At 42.5% G+C, this 26370-nt stretch overlaps 1 protein-coding gene across 1 annotated transcript in view; it reads right to left on the bottom strand.

Annotated features, from left to right (window-relative positions):
• LOC129701410 (lymphocyte cytosolic protein 2-like) overlaps window positions 1-26370 on the bottom strand; it is a 144539-nt gene that overhangs the window by 20222 nt on the left and 97947 nt on the right. Inside the window, exons 11-15 of the mRNA XM_055642564.1 lie at window positions 25377-25402; window positions 22323-22342; window positions 12611-12718; window positions 8270-8297; window positions 8134-8146 (exon numbers count right to left, since the gene is read on the bottom strand). Coding sequence (XP_055498539.1) covers window positions 8134-8146; window positions 8270-8297; window positions 12611-12718; window positions 22323-22342; window positions 25377-25402 — 195 coding nt within the window. The remainder of the gene's footprint in view (window positions 1-8133; window positions 8147-8269; window positions 8298-12610; window positions 12719-22322; window positions 22343-25376; window positions 25403-26370) is intronic.

The following is a 26370-nucleotide window of genomic DNA, read 5'->3' as shown; positions in this document are numbered from 1 at the left end:
TGCCCTATCCATCTATCTGTCCCAGTATATTTTAAATGTTATAACTGTAGCCACCTCTAGTACTTCCTCTGGCAGCTCATCCCATATATACACCAACTTCATTATGAAAATGTTGCCACTCAGGTCCCTTTAAAACATTTTCCACTCTCACCTTAAACTTATGCCCTCTAATTTGAAATTCCCCAAACTCAGGGAAGGGACCTGTCTAATACCATCAAAGTTGACCTTGCCTCAATTCAGAATTTTAACTCGTGGGCCTGCCCTTTCTTTATCCATAACTTGCATCAATCTAAGGATTACTGCTCATGTTTAACAATAGTTCATCTCTGCCAGCCCATTGGACTCAAATCAGGTTCCTCTCAAAGATTACATTGACAATTTTCAAAGTCAAATTCTTTCCTTGATAGATTAAGTTAGATTCAAGGCCACTACTTTGAATTGCAGTCGCGATTAAAATCTGATAAAAGGATCTCGGACAAAAAACCAAGCAGAAACATGCCGCCTCACACATTTGCTATCCCAATTTTAAAAGCCCCCCACTTGCCAGCCGTTCCTTACCAGCAAATATGCTCTCCCAATGGTCCTCTGCAACTTCTCAACTCTATGCCTCCTAAATCGGCCTTACCCCAATTGAGGACCTTAATTCACCTCCATGAATTAAGTCCTTAAGTCCTGGCCACAAACTCTCTGGAAAGCGACTCCAGACTGTCAAAGCTGCCACAGCCAGACATAAAAACAGTTTTGATCGATGAGTAGTTGCTCTACTCAACAGCCAAAATTCTGTAGCCTCCCTTTGATCTGGTATTTTGTTGGTTCACACGCTTGATTAATGGTGTTTTATCATTAATGTTTTATTATTATTAATGTTTAGTGTTTTCTGAGTCATTTGTAACTGTCACTGTATGTCATGTTATTACTTGTGGGCGGAGCACCAAGGCAAATTCCTTGTTTGTAAATACTTGACCAATAAACTTACTTACTTACTTATCCACCATAATTACTTTAAAAATAACAGAACAAAGATCACTGGTCCCAAAGTGCTCCCCCACACTGACATTTCAGACCCTTCCTTGTTCCTTAAGAGGAGGTCCAGTGTTTTGCACGTTCTCCAGTGCAGCCCTCTATATATTAAGGAAGTTTTCTTGGACACATTTAACATATTCCATCGTGTCTGACCACTTTACATTCTGGGAGACTCAGTCAAATTAAATTAGTTCAATTCTCCCACTATACCACCCTATTATTGTTACAGCTATCTGTAAACTCCCTACGTATCTGCTTCCCTAATTCCCATTGACTGTTGGGATGGCCAATAATACAAAATGATCATCCTCTTTCAGTTTTGAAGTTCAATACCTCCCTCCCAATCACCACATGCTCCATTTCCCTCATGTGTACACTTATCTCCTACCCTGATTCGCATATTTCCCTTATTTCCCTTTTATCCTCCTGCTCCAATCCACCTCCCTCTGGATTCACATTTCACTCTTCTTCTCTCTCTATCCAACACCCATTTTCTCCTTTGTCGCTCATTTCACCCATCTACCTGTCATGCCTTGTCCAATCCCATCTCTCTTTTCCAGCTTTCTTTCCCCTACTTGGCTGCAGAAAGGTAAGTTTTGTCACATTCTTCTTCTATATAGTGTTTTTTGGCGGTTGGCAAACAACTTTTTTGGTGCATTACCGCCACCAACTGGCATGGAGTGTGGATCAAACAACACCATTACATATACTAATAACCTATATCCTTCCGAACAAATTGGTTACCCTAAGAAAAAGCATCAGGATTTGATAGCACTTATTTGAACTCCCTTGCAAAATATCCACCAAATCAAATTGTACTCCTTCTTTTCTGAACTGCTCACTCATCCGTTCTCTCTCCTCCACATACCTCTCACAATGTACAATGACATGCTCTATCGTTTCCTCTTGCCCACAGTATTCACATCTGCCTGTATTATGCTTGCCCATTACAAAAAGTGTACTGTTCAGACCAGTGTGTCCAAATCTAATTCTTGAAATCACTGTCTCCTCTTCTCTGTTCTTTCCTGCACATCTCATCTCTCCCACTTTCCTCTGGACTCTGTAGAACCACCGTCCTTTCCGCTCTTCCTCCCATTGCTTTTGCCATCTTTCCTTCAGTCTTTGCTTAATAATGTCTTTAATTTCAGTTTTACCTATGTTAATACTTAAATCAATCTTACTTCTTTTTGTTATCTCTTTTGCTACCTTATCTGCCATTTTGTTTCCTCTAATGCCAATGTGTGCTGGTACCCATAAAAATATGACTGTAAGCCCCATCATTTGAATTCTGAATAGTGTTTGTTGTATTTCTATCAAAATGTCTGGTCTATTGTCTGAATGACTGCTGTAAACTCTTTATTGCTAAACTTGAATCTGAACAAATAACTGTCCTTAAAGGCCTAGTATCCTCGACCCACTGTACTGCTAACAATATTGCAATCATTTCACCCGTGTATACTGAGACCTCATTATTGATCCTCTTCCCTACTTTGATGTGAAATTCTGGTACAATAAATGCTACTCCTACTTTATCTACTGAATCTTTTGATGCATCTGTATAAATTTGGACAAAACTGTAGTATCTGTCAATGTATTCCTGTATGATGACTGAATTATACATATGCTGTTTATCCTTGTTTTTCTGTTCTAATATTGTAAAGTCTACTGTTGCATCTGGAAGTATCCAAGGTGGAATTGAAGGTAATGGAACCGTTGGAACCACATTTAATTGGGCTATGCTAATTTGTATTGCTCTCTGGGTCACTGTCCATCCAAAACCTTTTGTTTCCCTTCTCTCCCTTCTTTCCCTTTTCCCAGCATGGTTTGACAGTAACTTGTACTGGGTGTTCTTGACTGTGGCCCTGTAGGTTAATCCAGTAATTCAATGAAAGCTGTATCCTTCTCATCTCTAGAGGCATCTCCCCCATTTCAACCTGTAATGCTGCTGTTGGAGTTGTTTTTATTGCACCTGCACATATTCTCAATGCCTGGTATTGAATGTTGTCTATTTTCTTAAGAGAAGTACTTGATGCGGACCCATACACCACACAACCATAATCTAACACAGATCTAATTAACCCAGTGTATATAGCCTTCAAAGCTGTTCTATCTGCCCCCCAATCACATCCAAATAAACATCTCATTACATTAAGTATCTTCTTACATTTGTCCACTACTTTCTGACTATGAACCATCCATGTAATCCTCTCATCAAACCATAAACCTAAACATTTATAGTATTTTACTCTCTCCAATTCCTGGTTATATAATTTTAGTTTTACCTCACTATCAATTTTCTTCCTAGTAAAAAACATTATCTTTGTCTTTTCCACAGAAAATTTGAATCCCCATTTATATGACCACTCTTATAGCCCTCTGTAGTTTCTGCACAATAAACTTCACATTTCTCCACCTTTTCCAGATTGCCCCATCATCCGCAAACAGTGAAACTCCCATTTCATTTACAATTTCTTCATATACATCATTTATCATTACTAAAAATAGTAAAGGACTTATTATGCTCCCTTGAGGTGTTCCATTTTCAATATGTAATATTCCTGAGTATTGATTTCCAACTCGTACTTGTATTGACCTCCCAAATAAAAAATCCTTAATCCATTTAAATATACGACCTTTAATCCCCAATTTACCTAGTTTCACTAATAACCCTTCTCCCCACATCATATCATATGCTTTCTGTTTTGTCACATTTTTTAAGTATGGGACATTTAAGAACCAGTCAGGGCCAGCCTACAACACATACCTTCAAGGTCAGAAGAGGAGCGGCAGTTGAAGGAGCGAGTGCGGGGATTGGCTGCAAAAGCTAAATGAGTTAATTGGTAAGTTAGTTAATTAGTAGATTAGTTAATTGATCAGCAAATAAAAATAGGGCTTGTTATAGGGGAGCAGCCTGTTGGGAGTAGCATTGTTAATTGTTGGCTCAAGAGTCTGAGGTAAAGTGTGAATCTTTGGTGAGGAGGCCGAGGTCAGGAGGCTACACTTGAACCGGTTCTGTATGTGTCCAATATTTAAACTTGTGACATATTGCAGTGCAGAAGGAGGCTATTGGCAACAGAGAAGGGAATAGGTTTCACTCAACTCTGAGTGTGTCTCATTTGTAATTTGTGATTTTGTCCACTGAAGTAATGACAGGCAAGGTGTTACAGTGTCTCTTGCAGGATGTGGGAAGTTGGGGACACTGCTGGTGCCTCTGACAACTACACCTGAGGAAATAGTGTCTATGTGCAGTTCCTGAATGAACATGTTAGTGAACTGGAGCAGCAGCTGCGTGACCTCAGCACCATCCGGGAAAACCAGAGTTTCCTGGACAAGACCTTCCTATATCCTTGAGGTTGTCACACTGAGGATACAGGAAGAGCAAATCTGGGTGACAATGAGGAAGAGAAGTACACATGGAGTGCAGGTGGCTGTACCTATTGAAAACAGGTTTTGGGAGCTCTTGGGTGCTGTCGGAGCGGACAACACAATAAGATCGAATGGCAGCCAGGGCTGATACTCCAACCCTAGTGCTGAGGCTCAATGGGGAAGAGTGACGTCAGGCTGAGCCGTAGTTTTGGGGGACTTGATAATCAGAGGTGCGGATTCTGCAGTAGCAGACCAGATACCAGGATGGTGTGTTGCCTCCCTTGTGGCCAGGACATCTCGTAGCTGCTGCACGGTATCCTCGAGAGTGAGGGGGAGTAACTGGAGGTGGTTGTGCATGTTGGCACGAATGATATAGGTAGGAAGTTGAAGGAGGCTCTGCAACACAAGTTTACGGAATTGGGTAGAAGACTGAAAAGCAGGACCCTCAAATAGCCTGCTCCAGTCAACTTGCAGGGTAGTGATCTCAGGATTGCTTCCAGTACTTGCGCTACTGAAGGTAAGAACAGGAAGGTCGGGGAAATCAATGTGTGGCTGTGGAGTTGGTGCAGGGGGCAGGGATTTACATTTCTGGATCATTAGGATGTCTTCTAGGGCAGGAGTGATCTGTACAAAACGGATGTGTTGCACCTTAACTGGAAGGGGACCAACATCCTAGCGAGCAGGTTTGCTAATGCTACATGGGTGGGTTTAAACTAGATTGGCAGGGAGGTGGGATCTCGTGCAAGACAGAGGCATGTGAGAGGCTAGAAGTTGGTATGGAGGGTGGTGTGGGAAAGGTTTGTGGACAGAATAGGCAGGTGAAAGGTGGAGAGCGAGGAAGGAGGGTTGGTTTAAACTGCACGTATTCTAATGCAAAGTGCCTGACGGATAAGACAGATGAGCTTAGGGCATGGATAGGTACGAGCGACTGGGACGTTGTAGCCATGACTGAAATCTGGTTAAGAGAGAGGCAGGACTGGCAGCACAATGTTCTGGGGTACAGGAGCTTCAGGAGAGATGGGTGATGGTAAAAGAGGAGGGGGGCATTGCACTATTAGTTAAGGAGGATGCCACGGCAGTGACCAGAGGTAACATTACGGACGGTTCATCTAGTGAGACTATATGGGTGGAGCTGAGGAACAAAAAATGGTTCACCTTGGTCACCTTGTTGGGGGTGTACTACAGACCCCCGAATAGTCAACGGGAATTAGAAGAACAAATGTGCCAGGAGATTGCAGACAGCTGCTGGTCAAATGAGGTTGTTGTAGTAGGGGATTTTAATTTTCCCAATATAGACTGGGAAAATCATAGTGTGAGGGGTTTAGATGGGGTGCAACTCCTCCAAAGTGTTCAGTACAGTTTACTTAAGCAGTATGTAGAGGCCCCCACACGTGAGAGGGCAATGCTGGATCTAGTATTGGGAAATTGGGAAGGGCAAGTTAATGAAGTGTTTGTGGAGGAGCATTTTGAGACCAGTGACCACAGTTCGATTAGGTTTATGGATAGGGATGGAGAGGGTCCACGTGTTAAAATGCTCAACTGGGGTAAGGTCAAGTTTGAATGTATGAGAGAAGGTCTTGTTCAAGTTGACTGGAGCAGGTTATTAGAGGGGAAAGGAACATCGGCCAAGTGGGATGTTTTTAAAAGTGTGCTGACGAAAGCTCAGGATGTGTACATCCCCGTTAGAGTGAAGGGTAAAGCAGGCACATGTAAGGAAGCTTGGCTGATGAAGGAAATTGAGGCATTGGTCAAAAACAAGAAGGATGCATGGGACAGGTATGGCCAGCTGGGAGAGGGAGAGAGACCTCTCAGGAATCAAAGGAGATGGGCAAGGTCCTCCATGACTATTTCTCCTCTGTATTTACTGAGGAGAAAGACAGTAGGACGGAGGAACTTGGGGCAGTCAATGGAAGTGTCTACAGAGCAGTCAGTGTTACGGTCGAAGAAGTACTGAAGGTACTGTGGTGTATGAAAGTAGACAAATCTCCAGGACCTGATCAGATATATCTGAGAATATTGTTGGAAACTACAGAGGAAATTGCTGGAGCCCTGGTTGAAATTTACAAGTCACCCTTAAATACAGAAGAGGTGCCGGACGACTGGAGAGTGGCAAATGTTGTGCCTCTTTTCAAGAAGGGCTGCAGGGAAAATGCTGGGAATTATAGGCCGGTGACCTTAACGTTTGTAGTTGGAAAGTAAATGGAGAGTATTCTGAGGGATAGGTTATACAAGCAATTGGATTGGCAATGGCTGATTAGGGATAGTCAGCATGGTTTTGTATGCAGGAGGTCGTGTCTCACAAATCTGATTTAATTTTTTGAAAACATGACCAAAAAGGTCGATGAGGGCAAAACTGTAGATGTTGTGTACATGGATTTCAGTAGCCATTCGACAAGGTTCTGCATGGTAGGCTGCTCTGGAAGGTTATATCACATGGGCTCCAAGGAGTGATAGTTGAATGGATAGCAAATTGGCTCCATGGAAGGAAGCAGAGGGTGATGGTGGAAGGTTGCTTCTCGGACTGGAGGCCTGTGACTAGTGGTGTGCCTCGGGGTTCAGTGCTGGGCCCGTAAGTGTTTGTCATCTTCCAATGATTTGGATGAGAACATACAGGGCAAAATTAGCAAGTTTGCTGATGATACAAAAGTGGGTGGTTTTGCAGATAGTGAAGATGGTTGTGAAAGATTGCAGCAGGATCTTGATCGATTGGCCAGGTGGGCTGAGGAATGTTTGATGGAAATTTATAAAGAGAAATGTGAAGTGTTGCATTTTGGGACATCTAACAAGGGCAGGGCCTACACAGTGAATGGTAGACCTCTGGGTAGTGTTGTAGAGCAGAGGGATCTAGGTGTACAGGTGCATGGTTCCTTGAAGGTCGTCACAGGTGGATAAGTTGATCAAAAAGGCTTTATGCACTTTGGCCTTCATCAGTCAAAGTATTGAGTATAGAAGTTGGGAAGTCATGTTGCAGTTGTATAAGACGATGGTGAGACTGCATTTAGAATGTTGTGTTCAGTTCTGGACACCATGTTTATATGAAATACATTGTCGAGCTTGAAAGGGGTCAGAAAAGATTTACGAGGATGTTGCCAGGACTAGAGGGTGTGAGCTGCAGGGAGAGGTTGAGTCGGCAAAATCATGAAAGGAATATAGATCAGGTAGATGCACAGTGTCTCTTGCCCAGAGTAGGGGAATCAAGGACCAGAGGATATAGGTTCAAGGTGAAGGGGAAAAGATTTAATAGGAATCCGAGGGTTAACTTTTAGGGTGGTGGGTGTGTGGAACAAGCTGCCAGAGGAGGTAGTTGTGGCTGGGACTATCCCATTGTTTAAGAAACAGTTAGACAGGTTAATGAATAGGACAGGTTTGGAGCGATATGGACCAAGGGCAGGCAAGTGGGTCTAGTGTAGCTGGGACATTGTTGGCCGGTGTAGGCAAGTTGGGCCGAAGGGCCTGTTTCTACAGTATCACTCAATGACTCTATGACTGTACTCCAATCAGTCTGATGAAGGGTCCTGACCCAACGTGTTGCTTGTCTATTTCTTCCATGAATGCTGCCTGACCTGTTGGGTTTCTCCACTACATTGTGTTTTACTCCAGGTTCCAGCATTTGCAGTGCCTTGTGTCTGTACATTTACATGGCCCTATTTCATAATTAAGATTCTATAATCTTATCCTTAAATGGATTATGCAGCACAAGTACATACATTTAGCAAGAAAGATATTTAATAATTGCTTACTTACCATCTTCTTCTTCCTGAGAATATAAATAAAGATTGACAGTGTTTACAGAGCATCCTTTGAATTTATGTACATCTACTTATTTTATTATTTATTATTTTAATTTGTTCTTGAAAGCTATTTTAAAATATCCAATTACCTCAAGCGTTCTGTCTGGTATACATGGTCTAAGGAAAGAAAACACATTGAGATTAATACTTTAATGCAATTGAAGCAAATAGAGCATAGATCAGGACAGCACGGAACAGGCCCTTCAGCCCATAATGTTTGCACCAGCACAATGCCAAGCTAAACTGACCTCACCTGCCTGTATATGATCCATATCCCTCTATTCCTTGCACTTCCATGTGCCTATCTAAAATCGTCTTAAACGCCACCTTTTTATCTGCGTCCATCACCACCCCAGACTCCACCACAACTGGTATATAAAACGTGCCCTGCTCATCTCCAATAAACTTTCCCTCTCTCACCTTATAGCATTGCCTCTAGTGTTTACCCACAACCCTAGGAAAAAGATTCTGACTATCGTAACCATGCCTCTCATAATTCTATTTACTGCTATCAATTCTCTCCTAAATCCCCAGCGTTCCAGAGAAAACCATCAAGGTTTATTTGACCTGTCCTTGTAGCTGAAACCCTCTAAGCCAGGCAGCATTCTCATAAACCTCCTCTGTGCCCTCTCCAAAGCCTACATATCCTTACTGTAATGAGGCAACCATAACAGTACGCAATACTCCAACTATGACCTGACCAAAGTCCTATAAAGTTGTAATGTGACTCTGATTTATGTTCAATGCTCCAACCAATTAAGGCAAGCATACCAAAAGCCTTCTTTACCACCCTATCTACTTGTGTTGCTTCCTTCAGTGAGCTTTGAACTTGGACTCCAAGATCCCTCTGAACATCAATGCTGTTAAGTGTCTTGCCATTAACTGTATACTGTCCCCTTACATTCACCTCCCAAAGTGCAACGCTTCACACTTGCCTATGATCTTCTGAATGGAATTTCTTCAGAATGAGTCAGTGACTTTTACCCTCTGGAATGTGGGTGTTAATCCAAACCAAATTTAACCAAGGCTAGTTAAAAAGGTTCAATAGATTCTGCATTGATTTAATTGTGTTAATCCAGTAACTAGCCAAGATAAACACCTACACAAAACAATTGACCATTTTTTTATTTGTCCTTAAAAGTATTATGATAATTTTCCCCAGCAATATAACAGTCCACATTAACCAACCTGATCTCCCGGTGGTTCAACACTTCAACTCCCCCTCCCATTCCGAATCCAACCTTTCTGTCCTGGGCCTCCTCCATGGCCAGAGTGAGTCCCACTGCAAATTGGAGGAGTAGCACCTCATATTTCGCTTGGGTTGTTTACACCCCAGCGGTATGAACACTGACCTCCAATTTCAGGTAGTCCTTGCTTTCTCCCTCCTTCCCTTCCCCTCCCCTTCCCAGCTCTCCCACAGTCTCCGCCTCTTCCTTTCTTCTTCCCGACCGCACCCCACACCCACATCAGTCTGAAGAAGTTTCTCGACCTAAAACGTCACCTATTCTTTCGCTCCATAGATGCTGCCTCACCTGCTGAGTTTCTCCAACCTTTTTGTCTACCTTTAAAACTAAACTATATCAGCTGTTAATTCAAGATGAATGTATTTATCAATTAAATTTGAGTTGTTCATAAAATTATTAGTTAACTTTGAAAACACTCTTCTCATCAGGTAGCATCCATGGAACAGATTAATATCAATCAATGATTCAGGCTAACAATCAAGGGAACAGAATGAGTAGGAAAGAACTGCAGATGCTGGTTTAAATCGAAGGTAGACACAAAATGCTGGAGTAACTCAGCGGGTCAGGCAGCATCTCTAGAGAGAAGGAATGGGTGACATGTCAGTCGAGACCCTTCTTTAGACTGAGTTACTCCAGCATTTTGTGTCTACCAAGAAAACAGAATTATTGTTTCAGGTTGAAAATCTGTGTTTTTAACCAGCAATGCTGATTCTGTTTTGACATTCCACAGATGTTGCCATTTTCTGTTTGCACTTCAAATTTCCAACATCTGTGTTTTTTATTTAATGTTCTTTTATATTAGGCATCCTAAAATGAGGGACCAATACACATTGTGCCTCCATTCAAAATGTTGTTGGTGGATGAAAAGGTCATTAGGAGTATCACAGATAGAAGCACCCTAACCTCCCGAGTGCTAATGTAATGTAAAGCCTAGAGTTGCCAGAGAGCCAGGTTCCATCCTGACTATATGTGCTGTCCAATAAGGAGTTTGTACGTTCTCCCCGTGACCTACGTGGGATATCATCAGGTGCTCCGGTTTCCTCCCACACTCCAAAGATGTACAGGTAAGTAAGTTAATTGGTTTGAAACAAATTGTAAATTGTCCGTAGTGTATAGGATAATGTTGTGTGCGGGGATCCTGGTCGGCGCGGACTCGATGGGCTGAAGGACTTCTTTCTGTGCTGTATCTCTAAACTATATGTAAACCTCCCTTGATCCCTGAAACTAGGAAATTATACTATGAGGAATCAAACAAACGAACATCTTTTGTACTGACAGCTCATGCTGCAACCTGGTTGAAGATTTTAGAATTAGTACCAGAAATATGTTAGGCATCGAATTGAATTGAATACATTTTGTTAGCCAAGTATGTATACATACAAGGAATTTGCCTTGGTGCTTTGCTCACAAGTAACAACATGATATAAAGTAGACAATTAAAAACAAAGCATTATAATTTAAACATGTGAAGAATGAAATAAAATACCAAAGCAAAAGGAGGCTACAGACTTTTGGTTATTGAGTAGAGCTACTGCTCGTAGAAAAACGCTGTTTTTATGTCTGGCTGTGGCTGCTTTGACAATCCGGTCGCATTCCAGAGGGAAGTACTTCAAAACGTTTGTGGCCAGGGTCAGAGATGATCTTACCAACTTGCTTCTTGGCCCTTGCAGTGTACAGTTCGTTGATGGGGGGGGGAAGGTTGCAGCCAACAATCTTCTCGGCTGATCGACCGATGCGCTGCAGACTCCGGATATCGTGCTTGGTCGCAGACCGAGCCAGACCATGATGGAGAAGGCGAGGACAGACTCTATGATGGCAGCATAAAACTGGACCATCATTGCCTGTGCGGCAGGCGCGGGCACACCGCGACGCCCTGTGTCTCCCTTTCAAGGGAGATGCTAAAAATGCATTTCGTTGTCTCTGTACTGTACACTGACAATGACAATAAATTGAATCATTTCATTTCATTTCATTTCTGTGGCAGATTGTGTTTTCTCAGCTGCTGCAGGAAGGACATCCTCTGTTGGACCTTTTTGACCGTGGAGTCGATGGTGGTGTCCCATTTAAGGTCCCAGTAGATGATGGTTCCAAGGAACTTAAATTACTTCACAGATATGACTGATGTTGTTGATGATGAGGGGAGGGGGAGCTCTCGTAAAATCTACAGGAGCTCGAGGTTGTTGTGATGGCACCAGGACGCCAGCTGTGTTGCTTCCTGTCCGCAAACAGATTCCTCCCCATCCTGGATCAGTCCAATCAGGGTTGTGTTGTCCGCAAACTTGAGAAGCTTGACATAGGTGTCTGTGGAGGTGCAGTCGTTGGTGTAGAGAGAGTAAAGGAGAGGGGAAAGTACGCAGCCTTGCAGCACTCCTATGCTGAGGGTCAGCGGGTCCGAGATGTGTTTTCCCAGCCTCACATGCTGCTTCCTGTCTGTCAGTAAGCTGGTGATCAACAGACCGAGGGGTTCAGGCACAGTCAACTGGGAAAGTTTGGAGTGTAGTAGCTCTGGCACAATGGTGTTGAATGCAGAGCTAAAATCCACAAACAAAATCCTTGCATAGGTCCCCTGGTGGTCTAGGTGCTAGAGGATGAAGTGCAGGCTTAGCTTGTCTGTATCATCCACTGATCTATTTTCCTGGTATGCAAGCTGCAGGGGATCCAGCAGGGGGTTTATGATATTTTTCAGGTGGGCCAGCACGTATTTCAAGAGTTTTCATGATTGCAGAGGTCAGTACAACAGGCATGTAGTCATTAAGACCAGTAATCCTTGGCTTTTTGGGTACGTGAAAACAGTGCAGAGTTGCAGGGACTGGTTGAAAATGTCTGTTTAGATTGGTGCCAGTTATTCAGCACAGACCTTGAGGGTAGGGTGGGAAACCTTGTCCGGTCCTGGAGATATCCGTCTTTTCTGTCTCCTGAATAGCTTCTCCACCTCCTCAATTGCTATTGTTAGTAATCAAAGAGTGAATTTGAGAAAGTTGACATAAATTAGGGAAAGGGCCATATTTACCCATGATAAAACTTTGAAATACATTAAGAAAAATGTTTTAATCACAGCACAACCGATGAAATGCAATGACCTGACACCTGTTCCTTCTCTGTAGATGATGGCAGAATTTATTTTTTACAACATGTACTGTGTCATTGACTGTTTACTTTTGAAACTTGATTAAAAAAAACTCATACCTTGGAGATGGCTGCCTCCTTCCTAATGATGAATTCTCCCTGTCCCCTGGTATCGCTGCTTTTGGCATCCTACCGATAGGATCGGGTAGTCTATTGCCAAACGGAGGTCTGCACATAAACGGAAATCACCAAATCATTTTTAAATTGAATGATAATTTACAGAAGAAATGCAACTTAAAAACATATAGTTCTTTTCATTGTGGCAGTCTGGCTTAGTTGCAGTCCTCTTGTCTCATGCCTTCAGTCTCATTAATTACCCTGATGCTCCAACATTGTGCAACTCTCTGGGTGAAAGTTTTTTCTCACCTCAGTCTTAAATGACCTCCCCTTTATTCTAAGACTGCGGCCCCTGGGTCTGGACTCGCTCCACATTGGGAACATTTTTCCTGCATCTAGCTTGTCCAATCCCTTTTATAATTTCATATGTCTCTTTAACTCCAGTGAATACAAGCCTAGTCTTTTCAATCTTTCCTCATATGACAATCCCACCAACCTAGGGATCAATCTCGTTAACCTACGCTGCACTGCCTCAATCACAATGATGGCCTTCCTCAAATTAGGAGACCAAAACTGTACACAATACTCCAGATGTGGTTTCACCAGAGCCCTATACAACTGCAGAAGAATGTAATGTAAAATATACAATTAGCGGGAAGACCATTAACAGCATTAACAGAGGGATCTTGTGTCCATGTCCATAACTCGCTGAAAATTTAACACAAGTTAAGAGAGTGATAAAGCATACCATTGTTCATTGGTCATGGTATTAAGTATATGTCAGGAAGTCATGATGCAGCTTTAATGGACTTTGGTTAAACCACATTTGGAGTATTGTGTGTAGATCTGGTCACCCCAATATACCATGCTACCTGGATTAGGGGTATCAGCTACAAGGAGATGTTGAATAGACTTGGATTGTAACACCAGAGTGTGAGTGGAGACCTGAGAGATGTATATAAAATAATAGGCATACAGTAGATAGAGGTAGACAATCAGAACCTTTTTCCCAAGATGGAAATATAAAATACTGGATGGCATAGCTTTAAAGTGAGAGGGACAAAGTTTAAAGGAGATGTATGGAGCAAGGCTTTTTACAAATAAGCAGGTGAATGCCCAGAACACATCCGAGAGTGCTATTGGAGGCAGATACGATATAGGCATTTAAGAGACTTTTTGATTACCAATGAATGGAGGTATATGCATTATGTGCAGACAGTTAAGAGCTGGTTTTGGCATAATGTTGGAAACAGATATTGTGGTCTGAAGAATCCATTCCTGTGTGCACTGTTCTATCCTACATGACAAGGGCATGGTGTTGCATTTTGATAAATGAAATAGGAATGGAACACATACAATCAATGGTAGGATAGTAAGGATCTTGATGAAGAGAAAGCATTAGGGATCCAAGTCCATAATTTCCTGAAAGTGAAAACCTATTCAAATAGGGTGATCAAGAAGGCAGAATGGTTTGCCTGGCTTTATTGGTGGAAACATAAAATATACGTTATATTACAATTTACAAATCTTTTCATCCACACCCGAGTATTATGTGCAGTTCTGGTCTATGGGAAAGATATATTTACATTGTAGAGGGTTGAGAAGAGATTCAGGATGTCTGGATTGGAGAACTTTAATCATGGAAGATTGGATAAGATGAGTTTGTTTCTCCTGCAACAAAGGAGTTAGCGGTGTGACTTGTAAAAGTGTGTAAGATTATGATAGATTATAGATATCTATATAAATATAGATCATGGGCTAGAAAGTCAAAATCATTTTCTATAGTAGGGTTAAAAAAAAAAATACAGCATTGTTTTAAGGTAAATTAAAGTAGTTTTAAAGAGGATTTTACATTTTTTAGGTTTTCTTTTAATACAGAGAGTGGTTAATGCTGCCAAAAGAGTTAGTGGAAGCAGATCCAATTACAAAGGTATAAGAGGCATTTAGACAGGTGCTTAAAGAGGCAAGATATAGATGAATTGAGTCCTAATGAGGGCAAATGGGATTATTGTAGATGAGCAAAAAGATCAGCATGGACATGGTAAGATGAAGGCCTGTTTCTGTGCCATACAATTTTAAGATTCCCTTTCCACAATACAGATTGAAGGAAGATAGATATAAAGAACCAAATACTGATGCTGAAGGGAAAAGGAGTCAGTGAAAACCTGTTAAAAAGAATGTTAATAGAAACCAGGGTTTTTAGACTAGACATTCCATAAGAAGATTAGTTGTTGAAGTAACAGGGAAGGTAAATGAAGAGAATTCAGTAGATATCCACTCTGTGAATCTGCAGAAGGTGTATAGGAAATTTCCACAGAAAGGTTTGGTTAGTGAAACTGAGGCCCACAGAATAAATGGGTCACCGACAGGAAGCTTAAAAAAATGGCTGATTTGCATGAACCAATGAGTCATAGAAAATAGTTATATTTCTAACTGGATGGTAACAGACGGGGGTGTTCTCCAGTGGTCAGTGTTAGGGCCACAAGTTTAACAAGATGTGGTATTTGACAATTAACAAAATACCTATCGATAAAACTTCAAAATCTTAACACAGCATCAAACTTGGACATGTGGTTACCTGTAAGGAGAATAGCAAAAGACTTCAAGAGTATATACATCAGCTCGGTGAATGGGTGGTCAAATGGCATGCAAAATTTTAATGACAAAAGTGTTAGGTGATACACTGTGGCAGAATGGAAGAGACAATAAAGACTAAATTACATAGTTCCAAAAGATGTGCAAGAACAAATGTGTACCGAATCATGAGAGGTAAACAGACAGAGTTTTGCCCAGAGTAGGGGAAATCGAGAACCAGAAGACATAGGTTTAAGGTGAGCGGTGAAAGATTTAATAAGATCCTGAAAGGTAACTTTTGTTTTACACAAAGGGTGGTGGGTGTATGGAAGTAGCTGCCGGAGGAGGAAGCTGACGTAATTACTATTGCAGTGTTTAAGACTGTACAGACATAGATTGTACGGGTTGAGGGATATGGGCCAAATGCAGGCGTGGAACTCCAGAGGTCATAGAAACATAGAAATAGGTGCAGGAATAAGCCATTCGGCCCTTAAAGCCAGCAACGCCATTCAATGTGATCATGGCTGATCATCCCCAAGTACCCTGTCCCTTCCTTCTCCCCATATCCCCTGACTCCGCTATCTTTAAGAGCCCACTCTCTTGAATGTATTCCAGAGAACCGGCCTCCACTGCCCTCTGAGGCAGAGAATTCCACAGACTCGCAACTCTCTGTGGAAAAAAAGTGTTTCCTCATCCGTTCTAAATGACTTATCCCTTATTCTTAAACAGTGGCCCCTATTTCTGGACTCCCCCAACATCAGGACCATGTTTCCTGCCTCTAGCTTGTCCAAACCCTTATATGTTTCAATAAGATCCCCTCTCATCTTCCTAACCTCCAGAGTGTACAAGCCCGGCCGCTCCATTCTCTCAGCATATGACAGTCCATTTGGATAGCAGTAACAGGATCGGTCCGAGTCAGCATGGATTTACGAAGGGGAAATCATGCTTGACTAATCTTCTGAAATTCTTTGAGGATGTAACTAGGAAAATGGACAAGGGAGTGCCAGTGGATGTAGTGTACCTGGACTTTCAGAAAGCATTTGATAAACGTCCCACATAGGAGATTAGTGGGCAAAATGTGGGCACATGGTATTGACGGTAAAGTGCTGACGGATAGAAAATTGGTTGGCAGACAGGAAACAAAAAGTAGGGATTAATGGGTCCCTTTCAGAATGGCAGGCAGTGACTAGTGGGGTACCACACGGCTCAGTGCTGGGACCGCAGCTATTTACAACATACTGTACATCAATGATTTGGATGAATGGATTCAAAGTAACATTAGCAAATTTGCAGATGACACATAGCTGGGTGGCAGTGTGAACTGTGAGGAGGATGCTATGAGAATGCAGGGTGACTTGGCCAGGTTGGGGGAGTGGGCAGATGCATGGCAGATGAGGTTTAATGTGGATAAATGTGAGATTGTCTACTTTGGTATCAAAAACAGGAAGGCAGATTACTATCTAAATGGCGTCAAGTTGGGAAAAGAGGAAGCACAACGGGGTCTGGGGGTCCTTGTTCATCAGTCTATGAAAGTAAGCATGCAGGTACAGCAGGCAGTGAAGAAAGTGAATGGCATGTTGGCCTTTATAACAAGAGGAGTTGAGTATAGGAGCAAAGAATTCCTTCTGCAGTTGTACAGGGCCCTAGTGAGACCACACCTGGAGTATTGTGTGCATTTTTAGTCACCTAATTTGGGGAAGGACATTCTTGCTATTGAGGGAGTGCAGTGTAGGTTTACAAGGTTAATTGCCGGGATGGCGGGACTGTCATATGCTGAAAGAATGGAGCAGCTGGGCTTGTACACTCTGTAGTTTAGAAGGATGAGAGGGCATCTCATTGAAACATATAAGATAATTAAGGCATTGGACACGCTAGAGGCAGGAAACATGTTCCCAATGTTGGGGGAGTCCAGACCAAAGGCCACAGTTTAAGAATAAGGGGTAAGCCATTTAGAACGGAGATGAGGAAAAACATTTTCACCCAGAGAGTTGTGAATCTGTGGAATTCTGTCGCAGAAGGCATGGAGGCCAATTCTCTGGATGCCTTCAAGAGAGACTTAAATAGAGCTCTTAAAGAAAATGTCAAGGGATATAGGGAGGAGGCAGGAACGGGGTACAGATTGTTGATGATCAGCCATGATCACAGTGAATGACGGTACTGGCTCAAAGGGCCAAACGGCCTACTCCTGCACCTATTGTGTGTGTGTATATATGTATATCAGAGATATATATATATATATATATATATATATATATATATATATATATATATATATATATATATATATATATATATATATATATATATATATATATATATATATATATATATATATATATATATATATATATATATATATATATATATATATATATATATATATATTAGGACATCCAACACTACCTTAACAGTAACAAGAAGGCTCATTAACTTTCTCATTCTCAAGTTCCTTAGAGAAATATTCATTGAGGACCTTGCCAAGTGTCCTGTGGCTCCATGCACAGGTTTTTATTTCTGAAGGTCCATATTCTTTCTCCAGTTACCCTTTTTCTCTTAATCTATTTATAAAACCGCTTTGGATTCTGCTTAATCTTATCTGCCAGGGCTATCTATTCTCCTGGTATCCATCTTCAGTGTGCTCCTCAAACCCCTCCTCCAGGGACACACTTGATCCTAGATGCCTATACCTAACCCATACCTGCTTTTTCCTGACCAGAGCCTTAATTTTTCTCACCATCCAGTCTCCTTACTACAACCTGTCTTGTCCTTCAATTTAACGGGAACAGGCAGACACTGAATTTTCTCTTTGATACTTTTAAGGGCATGCCAGCATCACAGTATCTGGCTGGTGGTTTTGTCCTTTCAGCTTCTTGTACATCTGATATTCATGCCATTATTCTGTGTTCAGCATCTTTTAACTGCTTTGTTTTGACATCTGGTTACATCAAAGATTGTGTGTTTTGTGGTGATGTTGGTGTTATGCTCCATGTTGTCAAGTAATTGCAGCCTGCTACTACTCAAAGTTCCCATTCATCAGAAGTATGAAAGACCTGCAGGTGTTGCAGAGGTGGCAAACATCTCTGGTTTACCAGGTCAGGTGTTGGTCGGATGTGGCCCCTGTTTCTTCCAAACTGCTTCCCAGTCTCCACCTCAATGATGTATAATCTGGGTGGCTCAGCTCTTCCAACAATATTTTCAGGTGTCCATGTTTTCAGGACTGGATCCTGGGCATAAACATGCTGTCCTCTCAGCAGTTCTGGCAATGTTTAAGCATATCTGTTGAAGTACTTCAGTTTGAGCATCAGTCAGTCGCTGTCATACTTCCGCCTGCACTTGTGAAGGATGTATTTTGCTTGGCAGGGTTGTTTTGTACTTACTGCCATTCAGTAGCTCTGCTGGTGGCTTCATGTCAGCTCTCATGGTGTTGCTCGGTGTGATAACAAGGCATTGTTGTGATCTTCCTTCATCTATTTGATGAGCATTTTCTTTACTGTCTGGACCTCTCTCGCTACAGACCTGTGTCCCCCTCAGACAGTGCAGGGATGGGGTGGTGAGGAACAACCTGTAGTGGGATCTTGTGTCACAAGTCATCTTCTGAGGTATCCCCTGCTTAGTAATCAGGATCCGTACAGCTGTAGAGATTGTTGATGCCTTCAGGTCTTTCATACTGCTGATGAATGGGAACTTTGAGTAGTAGCAGGCTGCAATCAAGTACCGCAGAACCATCCATTTCCCCTCTAGTATTTCTCTACCCACCTAGAGGAACTGGTCCTCACCCTTAACAACTTCTCCTTCGACTCCTTCCATTTCCTCCAAGTCCAAGGTGTAGCTATGGGCACCCGCATGGGCCCCAGCTATGCCTGCGTCTTTGTATGGTAAGTTGAACAATCCCTGTTCCAAGTGTACACTGGCCCTATCCCCAAACTCTATCTTCGTTACAGTGATGACTGCATCCTTGCAGAACTCATGGACTTCATTAACTTCACCATCAATTTCCATCCTGCTCTCAAATTTACTTGGACCATCTCCGACACCTCCCTCCCCTTTCTTGATCTCACAGTCTTCATCGCAGGAGATAGACTGTCGGCTGACATCTATTATAAACCTACTGACTCCCACAACTATCTAAACTATACTTCTTCCCACCCTGCTTCCTGCAAAGATTCTATCCCCTACTCCCAATTCCTCTGTCTACGTCACATCTGCGCCCAAGATGATGTGTTCCATACCAGGACACCTGAGATATCCTCATTCTGGAGGGAACGGGGGTTCCAATCTTCTATCATAGATGTGGCCCGCACATTGGGTCTCATCAATATCACACAGCTCAGCTCTAGCTCCCCCTCCCCCTAGTCACAACATGGATAGAGTCCCCCTAGTCCTTAACTTCCACCTCATCAGCCTTCGCATACAACACATCATACTGACATTTTTGTCACCTCCAAAGGGATCCCACCACTAACTACATTTTTCCATCTCCATCCTTTTCCGCTGTTGGCAGGCACCGGTTCCTCTGCAACTCCCTGGTTAACTCATCCCTTCCCACCCAAACCACCCCCTCCCCAGGTACTTTCCCCTGCAGTCACAGGAGATGCACCACCTGTCCCTATACCATCTCCCCCGACTCCATACAAGGACCCCGACAGTCCTTCCAGGTGAGGCAGAGGTTTACTTTCACCTCCTCTAAACTCATCTACCATATGGTGTCCAGGTGTGGACTCCTATATTTCGGTGAGACCAAACGCAGGCTCGGCATTCATTTCACTGAACACCGCCGCTCAGTTTGCCTAGACCTACATGGTCTCCTGGTTACTAAACACTTCACCCTCCCTCCTATTCCCATACTGACCTCTCAATCTTAGGCTTCCTCCACTGTCAGAGTGAGGCCCAATGCAAATTGGAGGAACAACACCTCATATTTTGCTTGGGCAACCCAGCAGTATCACTCTTGATTTCTCTAACTTCAAGTAATCCTTGTTTTCTCTCTCTCTCGCCATCCCTCCCCCATCCTAGTTCTCCGACCAGTTTGACTGTCCTAAATTTTATCTTTGTATGCCTCGTTGTCAATTTCCGCAGGTAACATTGATCTATTCTACATTTTCCTTAAGCTTTGTCCTCTTTAATTTCTAGTTTTCACACCTTACCCTTCTATATCTCTCTCTTCCATTCCCCTAACGCAGTCTGAAGAAGGGTCTCGACCCGAAATGTCACCCATTCATTCTATCCAAAGATGCTGCTTGTCTTGCTGAGTTACTCCAGCATTTTGTGACAATCTCCACTGTTCGCATCCCTGTATCCCTTCGTTATCACCTCTTCCCCAGCCAACAATGGGCTCCACCCTTCCTTGGTCATCTGTTGCTACCCCTGGTTTGTTCTGGCCTTTTCCTACCTCCAGTCCCCCTTCCTCTACTTCCGATCTGAAGAAAGGTTTTTATCCGAAACATCACCCATCATTTTTCTCCAGAGATGTTGCCTCACACTGAGTTACTCCAGCAGTGTGTCTATCTAGATTACTCCAACTGCAGCCTCACCAATGTCTTGTACCAATGCAACATAACCTCCCAACTTCTATACTCAATACTCTGACTGATGAAGGCTGATATGTCCCATAGTTTCACAGTTGAATTACACCATCAGGTAATACAGCCATCATTAGTGTGTTAAATGGATAATAAGATTGATGAGCTGATGTAGTTGATGCACCAGCATTCTTTCACAATAATGATGTTGTAATCAAGACTTCCGATCTTCAATAGTCTCAGGACATTGAGACATCCAGGACATCAGCTTGTGGCTAGATATCTTTTAGTCAGAGTAATACACCACAGTACCAAGCCCTTCAGCCCAGCTCATCCATGCCAATCAAGATGCTCCATCTACACTAGTCCCATTTGCCCACATTTGGCCCATATCCAACTAAACCTTTTCTATCCATTCACCTTTCCAAGTGTCTTGAAAAATGTTGTTATTTCACTTGCCTCAACTACCACCTTTGACGGCTCATTCCATATACCCACTACCCTCTGTGTGAAATATTTGACCCTTAGATTCCTATTAAATATTTCCCCTCTCATCTTAAACATATGACCACTGGTTCTTGATTCCCCTACCCTAGGTAAATGATTCAATGCATCTTCCCTATCTATTCCCCTCATGTTATTATACATCTCTATGATTACCTCTTCACCTCCTGCGTTCCAAGTAATAAATTCCTAGCTTGCCCAATCTTTCCCTATTGCTCAATCCCTCGAGTACTGGCAACATCTTCATACATCTTATCTACACTCTTTCCAACTCAATGAAATCCTTCCAATAGCAGGATGACCAAAACTCAACACAATACTCTAAAGTGCTGCCTCACCAACATCTTGTACAATTGTAACATAACATCCCAACTTCTGTACTCATTACCCTGACTGATGACAGCCAATATACTAAAAGCTTTCTTTGCCACTCTACCTACCTGCCCTGCCACCTTCAGGGAATTTTGCACATGTACTCCTAGATCCCTTTGCTCCACAACATTCCCAGAGCACTACCATTCACTGTCCCCAGTTTTAATTCCCAATGTGCAACAGCTCACTTGTCTGCATTGAACTACATTAGACATTCTTCAGTCCACTTGTCTAGTTGATCAAGAACGCGCTGTATTTTGATAGCCATCTTGGCTATGTACTTGCAGCAATTGATGCTGATTATTGAGTTGGGGTGCAGATCATACATGTATAGATACAAACATATGAATTAAAAGCAAGAATGGACCACTTGACCCCTCAGATCCATGGCACCATTCAATATCATGTCTAATCTGATTTGTTAGATCAATTCCACATCCCTGCTGTCCCTTGTAACATTTCACCTTGAACAAACGTGTGGAAGATTAATGTTCTCTTTCACAGAAATGAAATGAAGTGATTGGCAAGTAACCTGGTGGAATTACCTTTCCTTTGCCCAGAGTTCCCAGGAAAAACGAGTTCCCAGGTAAAATGAAAGGATGGAAATCTCTTCTTGGGGAACTCATGAACCAAGGCCATGGACTGAATCTGGACTATCAGGTTCATGTGGACCCTATATGGCCATGTTCAGATGGTGAAGGGAATAAGGAGTCAGGGTAAAAAAATATATCTGAAATATTGCTTACCTGGGTGGCTGCTGGCAAAGCTGCAGAAACAAAAAAATGTTGATGTTAACATAAATATTTGTAATTAAATATTTAATACATGAAGTGATGCATGACTGAAATTTACCTAGCAGAAAATGTCATGTTAAATATTGCTCAAAATGTCTTCTCCCTTCTTTTGTGTTTCTCTTTCCTTGCCCCCCTGATGTGGAAATTCAAGGGAGAATCATTTTTCAGGTGGGCCAGCGTGTCTTTCGATGTTTTCATAATGACAGAGGCCAGTGCGACAGACCTGTAGGCATTATGACCAGTGATCCTTGGATTTTTAGGCACAGGAACAATGGTGGAGACTTTGAAGCAGGCATGGACAGTGCAATTACAGGGACAATTTGAAATTGTCTGTGTAGACTGGTGCCAGTTGTTCGGCACAGTGCCTGAGAGTAGAGGGGGAAACATTGTCCGGTACTGGAGATTTCCGGCTTTTCTGTCTCCTAATAACCATATAACCATATAACAATTACAGCACGGAAACAGGCCATCTCGGCCCTACAAGTCCGTGCCGAACAACTTTTTTCCCTTAGTCCCACCTGCCTGCACTCATACCATAACCCTCCATTCCCTTCTCATCCATATGCCTGTCCAATTTATTTTTAAATGATACCAACGAACCTGCCTCCACCACTTCCACTGGAAGCTCATTCCACACCGCTACCACTCTCTGAGTAAAGAACTTCCCCCTCATGTTACCCCTAAACCTCTGTCCCTTAATTCTGAAGTCATGTCCTCTTGTTTGAATCTTCCGTATTCACAAAGGGAAAAGCTGGTCCACATCAACTCTGTCTATCCCTCTCATCATTTTAAAGACCTCTATCAAGTCCCCCCTTAACCTTCTGCGCTCCAGAGAATAAAGACCTAACTTATTCAACCTTTCTCTGTAACTTATTTGTTGAAACCCAGGCAACATTCTAGTAAATCTCCTCTGTACTCTCTCTATTTTGTTGACATCCTTCCTATAATTGGGCGACCAAAATTGTACACTATACTCCAGATTTGGTCTCACCACTGCCTTGTACAATTTTAACATTACATCCCAGTTTCTATACTAGTCCAATAGCTTTTGGACTTCCTCAATTTCTATTGTTAGTGATGGGGAAGTGGCCAGACTGATGTTGGGCAGCAGGGAGGGGGTGGATAATGGAGGATTGGTCAGTCTTTGCAGACTGGAGTGCACATTGATCCCTGGCTGCTCTCTCTCCCCCTTAAGATTGTTCTGCAGCTGCTCCGATACATCCTCAACCCTGGAACCAGGGAGGCAACAGACCATCCTGGAGTCCCATTTGCTGCCACAGAATGTCCTGTCTATCCCCTTAATTATTAAGCCTCCTATCACTCTGCCTGACTTCACCCACGCTGTGCCTCAGAGCCAGGCCTGATGCCACAGACCTGGCCGCTGCTTCTCTTCCTTGAACAGTCATCTACCTGAACAGTATCCCAAAGGGGATGCCTGTTTGCCAAGGAATGGCCAGAGGATATTGGTAAGATGCCACATGAATACTTTGCATCTTAATTCATCAAGGATAATGTTATGGAGAACAGAGGTCAGTGTGGGGAATACTAATATTCCAGTGCAATCTATAATTGAGAAGGAGGTGATGTTGGGACATTTGAAGAGCATTACCATGGGTAAATATCAAGGACCTGATGGAATCTATCCTATGAGAGAGACCAGAGAGATTACTGGGTCCTTGACAAAGATGTTCCCAAACCACAGGCAAGGTCTCAGAGGACTGGAGAGTGCCAATGTTGTTTCTTTGTTTAAGAAAGGACATTACGAAAGAATGTTTACTCCCATTTCGAAGAGAAAGGGCTAATTAGGGACATTCAGCCTGTGGCGGGTCTTGTGTGCTTGATTGAGTTCTTTGAGGAGGAGATAAAGGTGATTGATAAGGCAGTGTATGTAGTCTATATGGATTTGAATATGGTATTGATTCATGGTCGGCTAATACAGAAGATTAAGATGCGTCGGATCCACAATGATGTTTGTTTGGATTTAGAACTGGCTTACTCATTGAAGATAGAGGGTTGTGATGGAAGTGTTATTCTAGCTGGAGGCCTGTGACCAGTGGAGTTCCACAGGGATCTGTTATGAGGTTTCTGTTGTTTGTGATATATATACACAGTAGCGGACTGGGTCTAAAAATACTGGTTGCCAGGAGACAAAGGGGGCCCACTTCATCAGGGGCCCACTTGATATAGGGGGCCCACTTTATCAGGGGCCCACTTGCCATCGGGCAAGCTGACACCCTGGCCAGTCCGCCACTGTATATATATACACACACACACACACACACACATAAATGATTTGGATATAAATGTAGATGTTGTTTATTAAGTTTGCGAAAGATACCAAAATTGGTGAGGATGCTGACTGAGGAAGTGTGTCAGTTTGCACCAATTTAAGGCTTTGTTGCACTTCTTGTGTAAGAGTATGAATGGCATATCCAATTTTACCTTACCAGAATAGAAAATGACATTCACATTTTTAAATGCTGAGGCAGTCTAAAATAACTCAACACTCTTTCACCATTAAGATGATTTTCATCATTTTAATGTTTTATGCAAATCAAACTGGGATAATATAATGTTTGGGTATTTGCTGAGAGGTTTTCTGACAGTAATGAATAGTGGCCATCCCTGGCCCCATAGCAGAAGCATCCACATGGCGGGGCTGGAAAGTGGAAGTATCCCAAGCTAATTCTGCTGCCACCATCATCTATTGTAATGTGATGGCTCCTACTAATTGTTACCACAAGCCTGCATCCTTTTCAGGACGGATGATGACAGCGATGTCAACTTTTGAAACATGGAAAATGGACACGAAAGGGGAACAAGTGGCCATCCCTTATTTCAGGGGATTCCTCGAGTGCAAGGATTCTCTTCTGATTTATCTTTACAAAAGCTAAACATACCATAAATTAATTTGATAATGTAACTACTCTGCTTCGCATCAGTCAAACATGCAAGAGAGACAAATTGAGGTGTTTTCATGAAGAGTGGAATAAAATGTTATCTTACCTTTTCTGGAAATGGAGATTTCTTCACTGAAATATAATCATAAATAAGACATATCAATAATCCACAAGATATACAAATTACTGATCACAAGATATCAAACGAGGTTTTATAGGCCAGGCACAGGCAAATGGGATCAGCTCAGATAGACATCTTGTTCAGCATGTGCTGAATGGCTTGTTTCCATGCTGTATAACTCAATGATTCTAAGTAGATATTATAATGTTAGAGAACTGCCCAGTATTCAGGAGTTCAGAGTTCAATGTATATTCATGCTGCTTGTTCATAGAAAAGAAAATTACCACAAATTACATTCAGTATGCATAAAATTTGTAATTCTTATTATGGCATCAATGGGCATCTACTATGTTTTGGGATCATGTTGGAAAGTGAGATGCTGCCTGTCCCACTGAGTTACTCCAGCTTTTTGTGTCTATCTTCGGATTAAATCAGTATCTGCAGTTTCTTCTTCCACATTTTGTCTGCTCCACTGCGAAATCTCCTCAAGGTACATCTACTTTGAAGAAGTTCTCCTCCTCTCTCCGACGAGAGTTCTGCAACATCCTTTCTTGATTCTCCCCCTCTGTGATTATCTCTCCACATAACCATCTTTATCTCTTGTTTCCCATATCCCTAAAGCAGTCTGAAGACGCTTCCTCTCCAGTTCAGGTGCAACCCATCCCGTTTGTACAGGTCACCTCCGACCCAGAAGAGATCGCAATGGTCCAGAAATCTGAACCCCTGTCACACACGTTCATCTGCCCTATCTCTCTCTTCCTACGCTCACTAGCAACTGGCACCGAGAGTAATCTGGAGATCCTACTGTAGCAGTCCTGCTTTTTAACCTTTTCCCTAACTCCCTATATTGATTTAGTAGGACCCCATCCTTTTCCTACTTAGGCCATTGTATATCTTTATTGTCATTTCCTGAGTATTCGCATACCCAGAGGAAACAAAAAAACGTTACTCAACCAGTGTCCATTCAGTGTGCATGAAA

Source organism: Leucoraja erinacea, chromosome 11 (genome assembly GCF_028641065.1).
Source record: "Leucoraja erinacea ecotype New England chromosome 11, Leri_hhj_1, whole genome shotgun sequence".
Lineage (NCBI taxonomy): Eukaryota > Metazoa > Chordata > Chondrichthyes > Rajiformes > Rajidae > Leucoraja > Leucoraja erinaceus.
The sequence above is the reverse complement of the archived record's forward strand: the minus strand, read 5'-3'. Positions and strand labels throughout refer to the sequence as shown.